The sequence below is a fragment of the Pocillopora damicornis genome, chromosome 10 (genome assembly GCF_964200805.1).
Source record: "Pocillopora damicornis chromosome 10, jaPocDami1.2, whole genome shotgun sequence".
In the NCBI taxonomy this organism is placed as follows: Eukaryota; Metazoa; Cnidaria; class Anthozoa; order Scleractinia; family Pocilloporidae; genus Pocillopora; species Pocillopora damicornis.
This window is the reverse complement of record NC_142679.1, coordinates 6057544-6070960: the sequence shown is the minus strand read 5'-3', so window position 1 is coordinate 6070960 and position 13417 is coordinate 6057544. Positions and strand designations below refer to the sequence as shown.

The 13417-nt window shown below is 37.8% G+C and overlaps 1 protein-coding gene and 1 long non-coding RNA gene across 4 annotated transcripts; one reads left to right on the top strand and one right to left on the bottom strand.

Annotated features, from left to right (window-relative positions):
- Nucleotides 1-192: 192 nt before the first annotated feature.
- Nucleotides 193-13191, top strand: LOC113674684 (uncharacterized). 3 transcript variants are annotated; one of them, XM_027191167.2, is made up of 6 exons: nt 193-215; nt 10474-10569; nt 10772-10825; nt 11419-11540; nt 11861-12014; nt 12978-13191. In XM_027191167.2, exons 2-6 carry the CDS (start codon nt 10503-10505, stop codon nt 13007-13009), a joined length of 429 nt encoding a protein of 142 aa, XP_027046968.1. In that variant the 5' UTR covers nt 193-215; nt 10474-10502; the 3' UTR covers nt 13010-13191. The 3 variants fall into 3 exon arrangements, with proteins under 3 accessions (XP_027046968.1, XP_027046967.1, XP_027046966.1); XM_027191166.2 differs by lacking the exon at nt 193-215 and adding an exon at nt 2587-2734; XM_027191165.2 differs by lacking the exon at nt 193-215 and adding an exon at nt 9169-9393.
- LOC149038651 (uncharacterized) lies at nt 2836-5767 on the bottom strand. Its single transcript, XR_016180131.1, has 2 exons — nt 5603-5767; nt 2836-3657 (listed from the first exon to the last, which is right to left on the bottom strand). It is a non-coding gene; the product is annotated as an uncharacterized LOC149038651 (long non-coding RNA).
- Nucleotides 13192-13417: the final 226 nt, after the last annotated feature.

The window sequence follows — 13417 nt, the reverse complement described above, 5'->3', positions numbered from 1 at the left end:
AAATTCCAAGACAATTATAGCTGAATAGATTTTGATGAAACGGCTTTTTCCCTTTCTTGTCTCGGTGTCATTTAAACTATGAACCACTTAACTGTCTGAAGTTTTTTCTTTTTATTTGCAGGTTGATTAGTAGCCACATGGCTATCTTTCACGGCAGCCGTGACAACTTCAAATCTAAAACTCAAAATGGCTCAAGCAGCGAGAATAATCACAAAGTAAGTCATTTTTTCTCTTTCCAATCTTTACGACATAATATATTTGTTCCCACGCATTCTCGTATAGTAACATTCATATTCAAATGGCTCAAATCGAGTTGAACAACATTATACCTTCCGTTTATAAGAGGGGTCGCTTTTATGCGATTAACGATCTGAAGGTGTAAGCGTTTTGTTAAATTAAGAACATGCACAAATTATATTTAATACCATTGGAAGTCAGACAGACATAATTTGCCCAGGAGCAATTTAACATGTCAGTAAATCGGCCACTTTACATAGATTTATGTCGCGTAGATTTTAATGAATTCTAGAAACTTGCAACTGTTAATAGCACTCTCTCTTCGATCGATTTTCAATAAAAAGAGCGTTGCACAAAGCCGTTATTAGCGTTTTGATTAAGAAAGTATCAATAATTTTTTGAAAGGCAAGGACAAAAGAGTATGCTTTAAAATTGACGATCTTTTTATTGCTTTTTAAGTTTTAATTCGTGATCTTTCTAGACTCTTTGAACTTCCTTTCCAACTTTAGGATCCATTTCTCATTTTACCTGCCCAAAAGAACTTTGCTAATCATTATCAAGATAAATGGAAGTTTTTTTGAGTTTTCCATATTTTCACTTCCTTATTTTTGCAATCCCTGTCAATGTTCCTTGCAAAATAGTTATTTTTCCGGAAACAAAGCGTAAATCCAACCCGTTTCTTTTTCGCCGAAAAATTATTTGAGCAATAATCGTCTTAACCCCCTAACTCTTGCATTATCTTCAGTCCCCTCTAATCTTCTGCCCCTTCTTTTAACCAGCTGATTAACGGCATCAATTTAAAAATACCTTCATTCAATGACTGTTATCAAATCCACCGAATGTGAAATCAACATCAGTTGCTCCTCTTTCCTTGTAACGTCGCGTTGTATTCAACTGCATGCTCATCCAGTCGACCTTCATATCACATCACTGGATTATTGAAGGCGGGTATCCCTGGACAATGAAAATTTAATGTTTTTTTAATGTTCGTCAGGCTTTCCTAAGGGAAGTTGAACCCTATAATAACATTGATCCAATCGCGTGACTTTTTCGTGTAACGCCAACTTGTACGCCAGACTGTACGCGTACGTCGTGTACGCCAGACTCTTGACATCGATAATCATATAGTTTACAGAATTTTAGGGGAAAAAAACGCTTTTTAGCTCAGCTGGAAAGCGGGATCAGAAAGGGGCGTCAAAACGCCTGAAGATAACCTGAGAAAAACGCAAGCTGCGTAAAATAGGCCGATGCGAAAACTGCGTCAAATAGGCCGATGATATATGCAGTTACGTCACAGTAGAGAAACGAGAAGAAACTTTAGCCATTATGATTTAAATAACGAATCACAGATTCACGTTATCTTTTGGCTGTTTATTATTGACTTGTTAAAAATAATTCCTTTCTTGAAATTTGTGCTTGTTTTAGAAATAGCGAGTGCATAACCAAGCCGTATAGTTTGGTCTAAAAGTTATATTTTGTTTTGTAAACTAGAGTGAGATTGCATCGGTAATGAAGCATAGAGAGGGGCCGAGAAACGAGTTATATTAGTTCGTCTAACAAACCGCTTAGCGGCAGCGAATCCACTTCAATTATATTTTGATTTCCCGCACCGCGTTCTCAATATCGCCAATAACTTCGCAAACTCTTGCAAGTGTTTTAAAAGCCCTCTTAAACGAAACAAATAACAATGATGCCGCCTAATATGGCGTTCACACGGGTAATTTAAAGGCACAACTTGATAACTGCGCCCTTCAAGAACCTTGTAAGTTGAATTTGTACAAATTATTTAATAGTTTACCATCACGGTTTGGTCAATTACGAATTTTCCAAGGCATCCGCACATATTATGTTGATATCGTCTGTAAATTCAGTTTTCAGCTGTAGATTAATTTTCCTTTCTAAGATGCAAACGTCTTATCAGGGCTTTTGATAATTTCCTCGGTTTGTAGACTAAACTACCGAAAAACCACACAATTGTGTATGTATTTTACTCAAGAAGTGCCCCTGGCAAACGAGCGAAATTCCAAAAATAGACGATGTTTGTTTTGTGTTTGTTTTGTTATATATATTTTTTTTTTTTGCAGTTAGTCCAGAATACTAAAAAATGGTTTGGTTTCAAAATTAATACAACAAACTTTTAGCAAATAGATGATCCACCAGATGAAACATAGGATAGGAGATCAAACTGTTTTTTAGACTGATTTGTTATGCTGTCCTCGCAATTGTTTCTTATAAATTCTTGATTCAGCTGTTTTGTCAGGTCAAAAAGTATCATGAATTAATATAATAAAATTGACATTGTGGTCTATAAGTGTCCCTCATTTAGCAAGGCTCGTCTATTATAGGCTCATTTGACGGCGAACTTTGTGCCCGGAGTAATTTCCCAGCCGTCATACAGAGTAGGCGGGAGGCGGGGTTATTTAAAGAAGGGCGGATTTTTTGGATAAGGCATTATAAACTTGCGATTCAAAGGTGCAGGAGCTTTTGAGTTAAAAAGGTAAGTTCTTCATTTTCATGTCACAGAATCGTAGAGAGGCGCATCATTGTCTAGTGCAGGGGAAAATGTCGGATGACGTTTATGAAAGATAATACGAGTTGTAGCTCTCAAAGTAGTTATAATATTTGTTTATATCGTGAGTTTGTGGTTTTTGTGAAAACTAACGAAAAATTTGGCTACCGATGATGACTGCAGAATGCCAAGTGGACTCTCGGGAATTTTTTTTAAGGCCCTCTAAGCTCATGGTTATGTAATTCTCTTGCACTTTCTCATCATGATATCAAAACCTGTTTTGATAGCTTCGTAAAATTGGTACTAAAGCTAGCATGAAAAGTGCTTCGGCTTTGATGCTAGCAGCATTGCCTTAGAAGACCCAACTTGTAAAAGAAAACAGATGTTCTAGTAAAAGTGCAAAACCAGATTTGTCCCATTTTAGAGCAGTAAAATTTAAAAATCACTATTCCATTGTCCACCATCTTTCCGCACAAGGTTATATGAGCTACCCACGCACTACCTTTTGATGTAAAATAGAATGTTACTTGTAAAAGTTCAAGATCATTTCTGCTCAGAGTCTGTATGTTACCTCGTCTTAGTCCTTTGTTATTCTAATTTCTAACCACTCAGATAAAACCGCTATTTTAACGTACAATCGGTTCTTCTCTTTTACTTTACCCCGCAACAGTTTCCGTTGCAAACAATTCCAAATTACCAGATCAATATAGTTTTTTCGTCGCTTCCCAACGCTGTCAAGCGAATAATTACAGTCCTTTATCATATCTTTCAGACGCACTATATAGTCAAGCATGTTACGGTAATGAATGTTTTTCAGTGCTGCTTTGGTGCTGAACTCTGCGCCTTACTCATGATGTCGAGTCAATGATGTCACTAATTCCGCCCATTTCGGTTTGCGTGCAAGCTACGATCTGAAACAAAAACATAAGAAATTAAGATAATTTCGTGGGCGTCGAACAAAACATATAGACCACTGTTAAAAGGCCATTAACAGATAACTTACATTGTCTTTATGATGGGGAAACGGAACAAAGCCGTCGTTACCTTGCAGTGTTTCGGCTTATCAATCTTTCTAGACAATGAGCTGAAAATCAGCTCTGTGATAACAGAAAGGTGTTTGATAAGTGTAATAAATGATCACGATGAAATCAAAAGGGCTGAAGGGGGAAATGCAAAAACCCAGATAGGTTGGAGCTCATTACTTGTCCTTTAATCATATGAGTTTTAAACTCTGTTGGTAAATGAGATTCAAAAAAAGCTCCAGAATTGGTCTACATTTGGGAAAAACGCATTTCACTTCAAACGTATTCTTTTACAATCCATACTAAATATATGACCAGCATATGATCCTAAACTTAGCAACCATTTATATCCCTGACGATCAATTTATATTTTCTTTCTTTTTTTTAACTATCTAATGGTGTTTTGACCACAATTATTTCATTGCTTCTCGCGTTAATAAAAACAATTGAAAACAATTTTAAAAAATATCTTCAATGATGCAAGGAGCAACCATTTTCTTTCATCAAATATAGTGGCTAATCTTTCAGTGTTCAAACATATACTAACACTAGAAGCTGCACGATAATCTATGCACTTCTTTTTGAGAAAACATCGAGACATTTGTCCATTTTTCATTCCTCAATTAAACAATTGAGGGCTGTATTAAACCTTTTTTTTTCATGATAACAATTACAGCCCCCGTTTTTTAAGCAAAGAGACAACTACTTTTTTTTTCCGGGCCTTATCTTCACAATTGCTCAAGTAGTGTTCATTACTGCAAGGATCGCTTCCATATTCACACTGTGGTTATGTTGACAAAAATTTTCTATTACCTTTACAAACCTTTATTTCCGCAAAGTTTTTCCCCTGTGCTTAGTCTTTCAAACGAAAGTTATGTTGTGTACTTCGAAGACAAAACATACTTCAAAACACCAACTAAAATAATTTATAAATGATAACAATAAAAATAAACCTTTTTTTAAGACAGTACCAAATATAAACAAAGCCTTAAAGGTATTGTTGTCTAAAGATAGAAATACCCCAATAAATACGTTCATTAAAATGGTAATTGCAATGCCAGGATATGATTCTGTGAAAAACAATTGAGTTATCTAAATAAAATCATATAAACTGGTGCTATTTTGTATTGTTTGAAAATTACTAATACCAGTGTGTGTGGGACGCTATAAGCTGCCATCGCCAGTTTTAAATTTGTTTTCAAACCCTGTTTTCCAATCCCACTTTCTGGTGTCTCCAAACATAGTGGACAGTTTTATCAGACCAGAAATGTGGACTTGAAACTGAGCAAACCGCGGACTGCATCGAAACACCGTAGCTCAAGCACATGACAATAATGGTTTAGTAGAAGAAAATGATTACTGAAAATGCAAAATTTAATAATTCGGAAAGGAACTAATAAATTAGGCTTTCTAAATTGTTACATATTGCATCATATATACTGACTAAAATTATACCATATCGAGGATTTCGAACTGAAATGAATCTCGGTTTCCCAGACCCAACGGAAATAACACAGAGGCGTAATTCCGCAGGGAGCAATGACAACTGTAAAATTAATTTTGATTGAAAAAAGTCATGCAAGAAGATATAAAAAATTTAACGCTTTTAGGGTTACCGAAGGGGACGCCCTTCCTTGCCATTCTTGGTTTTTATATAATGCTATGAAAATGAAAGATAGCGAGCAGATTTTCAACCGACAGAAAAATACTCTTAAAGAAGAAGTATGCTCTTCAGTCCATTTAACGTTTTTTTCCGCCATGAAAAAGTATACATGAAATTTGATATTGCTGACGTTTGAGATTAAAAGAGTAAAGTTATGCTTTCCAAGATTACCTTCAGATTGCTTGAAATTCCACCACGGACGCCGGCATTTTAAAGCTAACTCGTACTCTTCCTTTTCTTGGCAATCTGTTCAGCAAAAAAGCATTTTTACGGACACCAGATTATCAACCGTTCGTGGTGATTTTTTGTGTGCTGAGTCGATTTCAAAATGGTGGCGTTGATGATCGAACTTCGAGCGCGTTTGATGACAATTAACTTGCGTACGATTGGCAGCTTTTTTTAGCATCTGAAGTCACGGTTTTTTTGTTATTGTTGTTGTTATTGTTTTTTTTTTTTGTGGTGGAGATGAAGTTAATATCGTTTCACGAGGACATTTCTCCTTTCTAATTTTCTTTTTTACATGTTCTCTGCTTTGTTAACTGTATAAGTTGGTGTCGCGAAAAGCACATCCAAATGGAGGCGTCCAAATAAGCTGTTAGGTAAATGTCTGATACTTAAAAATGGTAATTTAATAATGTGGTATTTTAATCACCGAGCGGTCAAAGCACTGCAAAATTAGTTTTGGCGTTACTTATCACTTTCGCTTTGTTTGTGTTATTTTTTCAAACGCCGTATTAAGGGATCTAAGGCAGTCAAGACGGCAACGCGACAAAGACGTTGATGGAAAAATGAATCAATATTTTTGGTTAGAATTCTGCGAATGACTGGATGTGTTTACCGTCCCTTGCGGTGCCACATTTCAGTTTCAGCACAACGCATGTGAACAGTTTTGCATTCCAAATGGAAATTTAAATATAATTTCTCGTTGAGGTTTTCGTTCTCGGGCCGCACAAGATTGGGAATTTCATGATGTTGCTTTGCAGAAGACGGATTAGAAATGTACAACGTGTTAAGACGCACGTACGGCGCTATTATTCTGCCTATTTGATCCTTTATTTCGCCACGTCGCCGTCGCCGTCGCCGTCGTGGCTTAAGGTCCCTAAACGTACCTTGGACGAGAACAAATATGGCGTCCACGTACTGAACCGTGAAAATTCCTATGAGGCATTAAGGCAAGTAACTCATGATCTGAAAACCGCTCAGGGATCGAGACTTGAACAAACTTTGTATTTATAGATATTCCTCTACATCTCATATTTTTGGCTTAAATTGTTGAGAGCTTTTTATTTTGGTTGTCGATACCATGAAAAAAAAATTCCGGCTTTAATCGAGAGAATTATCTCGCAGGTTATACCTGACTTACTAAGGTAAACCGCAAAATGAATGACATCTTTTCAATCTTCAAGCGACATGTAACAACTTAAGCAAAGGAATGGAAAAAATCAGATATCAATTCTTGGCCTTAACCTCAACCTCAGCTTCTCAAGTGCAGCTCCTAATGTTAGAATGTTGTGATTGATTCATCCAGTCACAGAATTAATAATATTCAAGAAACTTAAAAAGACCATTAAGTAAAATCAGTCTACCAGCAAGTACTTTAGAGTATGGACTGTTTTGCGCATCACATATGCTTATATTGCTCCAGAGTGTTTTTTATTGTTCTCAATAATGTTAGTAATTACAAGTTTCACAGACGGTCCGATGGCAGTATTGAACTTATGGTATGCCAAACATCCAAGTAATATACACCCCACAATTTACTGAAGAAATAACCATCCACACAAAACGTAAACATAGTGTTCATATCATAAGCTTTGAAGGAAAGATTGTTTCACTAAATATCTAAAGCAATTAACACACATTTAATTCCTCAATGCCTCAGAGAGCTCAAGAGTTCCATCTTCCCAAATTCCCGCCTTCGTTAATAGCCACTTCGACCCAAGCGCAAAGAAATGAAAACTTCAGACATATTGGACTTTCTACGTCTGAAGTTCACCATGTTTCTGTGACGCAATGTTGTATTTGAATAAGAATTAAAATTTGTGGTGACAGAATTTAATGAAAGCGGGATACGTCATGTCAAAGCTATATTGCTACCGTAATTCGTGCTAATTTTTCTGGTCCAAAATAACCAGCATAGTAAGTGTTCGTAAGTTTGTTTTTCTGCGAAACTAAAGCAAAATATTCCGAGAAGGTGTCATATTTCTTTAAATAAACAAATAACGGAAAAGATGGCAGCATAAAAATAGGGAAAATGTTTATTTCCGGGGCATAGTCGTGTCTCAGGCAAATGCATGTATATGGAAAAGTTCAAATCGGACATGAGGAGAACACGAAATAATTTGGTTTTATCAACTGAGTAGATTATGTAAGTTGGCCACCGTAAAGAGTTTATATAGCTGACGTTGCGAGCGCCGGCCCTTCCTGCACCACTGACGTTCTGACGCAGAGCTAACACTCGACATATTAGCTCTAGACACTCTTTATGGTGGCCAATTTACATTTATTTATCCACTTTGTTGATGAAACCCTATCATTTTCTCGTACCCCCACTGACGCAGCAACATAGTTTCTTTAGAAATTTAACCCTTCTTTACATCTAATGTTATTTCAATATCTGACGACTTTTTTTCTGGGAAACTAAAGCAAAATATTCTGAGAAGGTGTCATATTTCTTTAAATAGACAAACATCGGAAAGGGTGGCATCAGAAAAAAAAGGAAAATGTTTATTTTCGGGGCATAGTCGTGTCCCAGGCAAATACTTGTCTATGGAAAAGTTCAAATCAGACATGAGGAGATCACAAGATAATCTGGTTTTATCAACGGAGTTGATTATGTTAATTAGCCGCCGTAAAAAGTTTCCAAAGCTGACGTCTCGAGTGATCCTTCGTGCACCACTGACGTTCTGACGCAGAGCTAACTCTGGAAACGTCAGCTCTAGACGCTCTTTATGGTGGCCAACTTACATTATCAACTCGGTTGATGAAACCTAATCATTTTTTTAATACCCCAACCAGCGTAGCAACACAGTTTCTTTAGAAATTTAACCCCTTTATACATTTGGTTATCTCAATAACTGACAACTTTTTTCTGAAATCTTTGAGGAAGTATGAATGAAGATGGCGATGTGATGGAATTTGAGAATATCGGTCAGGTAAAGGAATGTGAAAGATGTTGAGTCGAGTGCTTAGAAATTATTATTTTTAAAAAGGAGTTGGCAAGCACTTGACTTGATTCAACTAAAGGATCAAAGCCGAATTAGTAATACTCGGATAGGATTTATTAAGGGCGGATTGGGAATAAGAAAACAAACTGGCTTTACTTTGGCCACGATTAAGTTCTAGGGGTGAACCTAAAATGACTCCACTGTGAACCGCTAGGGATAGTTTGCCTTTTTTAGAGTAAAATGTTTCGACCGTGAAAACATTCTCAGGATCACACTAGGTAAAACTGCGGCACAAACAACTGGTAATCGATAGGATACTAATTCTTTTCTCTGGTATATTGGAGCGTGATAATGTTGTCGTGGTTTTATGATCATGCCTTAACTATAAATACTAAAATGTAGCCAGCCCACAATTAATCTGCAAGGATCTCAGCACCGTTTTCCGGCCTAGGGCTGCTTTGTTATCACTTAACAAGTTGCTATGCATTGCTATGCATTAGTCCTCGGATGTTGGTACTTAAACATATTCAGTCACCGGAACCAAATATACACGTAAGATACTTAATATATATCACAATAATTTCCCAAAAGCACACATTGACGATCAGATCTGTACTTCGAAGGGACGGCACAGTGCCTCGTCCACTCATCATCGGACTTCTCACATCGGCCCTTAAAGTGCTCGAGAATTTTTTATAAATTTTTTGGCATTCTGTCGTCCTTATGGTCTATTACTTTTACAGCAGCGATTGACCTGTACATTTTTTTTTTCGTCTGGAATACAGCCATCCGTGGGTAAGTTTTAGCGATTAACTTACTACAAACTGCATTTTCAATTTGGTCGGTTATCAATTTGTTCTTTTGTTGAATTGCTTCAAAATCTGTCTCGATAAATAGTTTTTTTTCAATGATGCGAAATAATCAGCTAAGGTATTTGCTTAGTCAATGTCATACACGAATGAACTGAAGTAATTGCTCTGGACTGTTCCTTTATTCGGACATTCCCAAACATTCTAATTAATGTTAGAGACTCAAAATTGGACCGGAAACTCAAATGAAAAGATTGATGTAGGTAGACTGCCCCAAGGTCATCTTTATTCGTAAACATATTTTTTTCAAGAAACAACGTTTTAAATTTAACTAATCCGATCCTCGGACAGTGTCACTTGACAGCCAAAGAACTGCTGGTGTGAGCTAAACCTTGAGCGACCTTAGACTCGAGTGATCATAATTTGAGTAACAAACTCATTCACAAGAATTTTGCGAATGTTTTTTTGTCGTAAGTGACATTTATGGATCGAGGAAATAATGTGTCGTGGAAAATGCGAAAGAAATAGCTTTGTGTCGGAAATTGAAACTGATATCATTTGCTAATTAAAGAAATCTTTAATTGGTTGTTCAAAGTAATCTGAGATTGCATAGGGTTTCTTCTTCTCGCCGATGCAATTGGCCGAGAAAACTTGCTGCAACTTCCCTGCCAAACAGAAGCAAAGCTTGAACAAATTGCAACCTGGTTACGCATATTTACCCACTTATCAGGCAGTCTGCTTGTTGTCACTTACGTTTGTCAGACATATTTTCTTCCGTGGTGAGTGGTCGGGAATTTTACTTTCGCTTTTTTTTTTTTTTTGCACGTTTTTTTATGTCATTGAATAGAAATACGACTTGTAGATGGTTGACTTAAAACTTGCGAAGTCAAATCTTTACAATGTAGAATGTAAAATTGTATTTTCAGTTAAGTAGGCCGGGCTAATGCTCGAAACGTCAGCCTTTAAACTCTTTACAGTGGCCAATTTACGTTTTCAACTCAGTTGATAACACTTAATTACCCTGTAATACCGTTAGTTAATTTGACTTGTTTCGATTCTCTTCTAGGTCTGAGTTACGGTTTTATTAACCTGAGGATGGAAAGCAAGTTCATATTTTTGTTAACGATCATCACGATCTGTGATTGTCTGCCCTCTGCACGTGGTATGTAATTAGAACGTTAATACACGGCGTTACTCTACGACGTTATTACTTGATGGTTACGGTCTCCGATGTTAGGCCTATTAAGATGTTGCCATGACAATAAATTTATATGTCACGAGTACATACCATGGTTGCCCACACAATGTTAAAAAAATTTGTGTTCTCGACTTAAGCTTATAAACTGTTCCTATCCACCTTTCAGATTATCCGTCAAGGCTACTGATGAGTCCTTCACAAAATCAGAAAAAAACGCCAGGTAATTTAAAATCATTTTTCGGGCAACCCCTTTGTCTGAGCCTAAGGGCCCATTTAAATGGTCTTGATTACACGTGACAACCCTTCCCCATAGTTACTCTGGCCGTGCTAACTTTTCAGTTATCTTTTTAAATCAACCGTTCCCATTAAAAGAACGAACTCGACTGAGGGAGTGATACAACTCGGAAGGGCGAGACGAAGAAGGCTCAAATTTTGTCCAATGTGTAACCGGCCTAGCTGTCACCAGATAGACTGGTGAGGGACAGCTTTTACCATTCACAACTCCATAAAAACGCTCCATAAAGTTGTCTCTTAGGACACGAAATACTTTTGACAAAGGAAGTATTTCCTCAGACCGCTCGAGCGCCTTGCGCCTCTAGCACTCGATTTGTGTTCTTCCTTGGCGTTCTTCACGGAAAATGCACTTTATGTCTCAGTGAAATTATAGGAGTTCGTAGGCCCATGCGATTTGTGGAATTTTTTTTCTTCTTCTTTTTTAGGGGTGAGGGGAGAAAAACATCCGGGTATTCTGTTTAAAATATCGTTGTATGATAGAATGTTCACTCCCCTTGTCTTTTTGCCTTGTTCCTTTAGGACGCCAATGTTACTTCCGTAACCACAAGAAATCTTGCCGCAATGGTACCTCCTGCGAAGTAGTGAAAACTTGCGAAAACGGATCTTACTGCTATTCGCTTTATAATAATAAAACCTCGCAGGTACTTGTTGGTTTGTCTTTCTGTCTGCCTTCCTGCCTGTTAGTCTGACTGTCTGCCTGTGTGGTTGTCTCTCTGCCTGCTTGTCTGTCTGTCTGTCTATATGCCTACCCGTCTATCCCTCTGCCTGTCAGTCATTTCGTCAGTCAGTCAGTCTGTCTGTCTGTCTGCCTGGTGCCTGTCTATTTGCCTGTCTGTCTGTCGGTCTGTCTTTCAGCCTCTCTGGTACTCTTAGCGTCATGAATCTTCCTCTAGCGTTTCAACATGGTTAATATGATATAACAAAAATATGCATTTTGCCATCGTACCTTGAACCTTCACAGATGCTCCTTAAAGGCTGCTGGCTCCCAGACGACCAGGGTGGTAATAGTTGTTCGTCGGCAAAATGTAAATTTCAGGCAGTCAGATCGCCTCCCTATTATTTCTGTTGTTGCAATACCGATCTGTGTAATCACTCCATCCCGCCACCAATCAAAGGTGAGTGGAAAATATTAATTCAGCTCCTTTACATTACAAGCAAAGCGCAACAAATGCAAAGAAAGCTCTTATTCCAAGGGACACGCGATAGCGTTATAGTCAGCGCTCTGGTTTTCGGATTGAATAAATCACGCGCCTTTTCTTGAAAGACTCAGTATCTTTTTCCTCTTCCGTGTCTCTCTCAAGATCGAGATGTGAACAGTTTTGGTATTCAAACAATAAACATAACAGGAAAGGGATTAAAATGTGATAAGATTTGAAATATTACTTCTAGGAACGGGGCTCGAGTTCCTGCCATTGTCTCTCTTCATCCCGGAGTTAAATTGAGTCAGTCAGGATAACCTGACAAAAAGACGAAATGTAGGAGGGGGGGGGGGTGGTGGGGGTAACCTTACGATGGACTGGTGTCCCATTCAGCCAAAGGTATGTCTTGTAGAAAATGGAGAAGAATAGCCTGTCTTTGTCATGTTTGACATTGTTGGCAGTGAGTTTTATACTTTTACTCACCCCTGAGATAAAGTGGCCCGTCCTTAGAAATATTGTAACACGTGTGCTTCACTAGGAATTAGATTTAATTGAAGCTCCGAAACTTTAAGAAACTCCAAGACATCTATTGTTCGTCATCAACCCGCGCTTCTTTTAAGGAATTTAGCCGTGTGTCAAAAGAGTGGCTCAATCCTTTACCCCCCTGCATCAGAATGCATATTCTCCAGACTGGTCTCTATACATTTCCTGAGGTGCTAACAAGGAGAATTTCTTTAACAATTAAGCAATTCTCTAGTTGGTGATCATTGCCTTTACTCTTGTGACGTTAATGTGTGATACAGAGGCGACATTGTAAGGAGACGTTACTCTTGGGGGTCAAAGTCCTTCCACTTTTGCGCTAAAAGAAAAATTTCAGGGAAGATCGTCCTCTTAAATAGAGAGCCAAGTCAACTGTAAATTCTGAGCGTTTTTGTTTAGTTTCAGGGAGAAAGAAGCGGAAGACCATCTGATGACATAAAGCAACTAATAATTTAAGTAGCTGAAAGCCGAGTAAGACGTAGGCCGAAGCTTGAACAGTTGAGTAGACGCCCTGGCTGTAGCCCGTTAGTGTTAAGGAAAAAAAAAACTAAAACTGCTGTTGTATATGAAATGACTTCCCAAAAGACCAATAAAATTTAGATTTGTAGATGGATTCCAAGTTGTAACACTCTTTACTTTTTCAAGGTAGTGTGTTTCAGATGTTCATTCAGTAAAGTGAAGCGTGAAAAAAAAACCCGAAGGAGGCTTGGGTCGATCCACGCGACTCGACCCAGCACTTGCTTCCTTTTTTTCACTCTTCTGTTACTACTGCGCCGTTGGCTCATTTCGCTCCACTTAAGTAACTCGGAATGCCTGAAAAAGGCTATTTTTTAACGGAG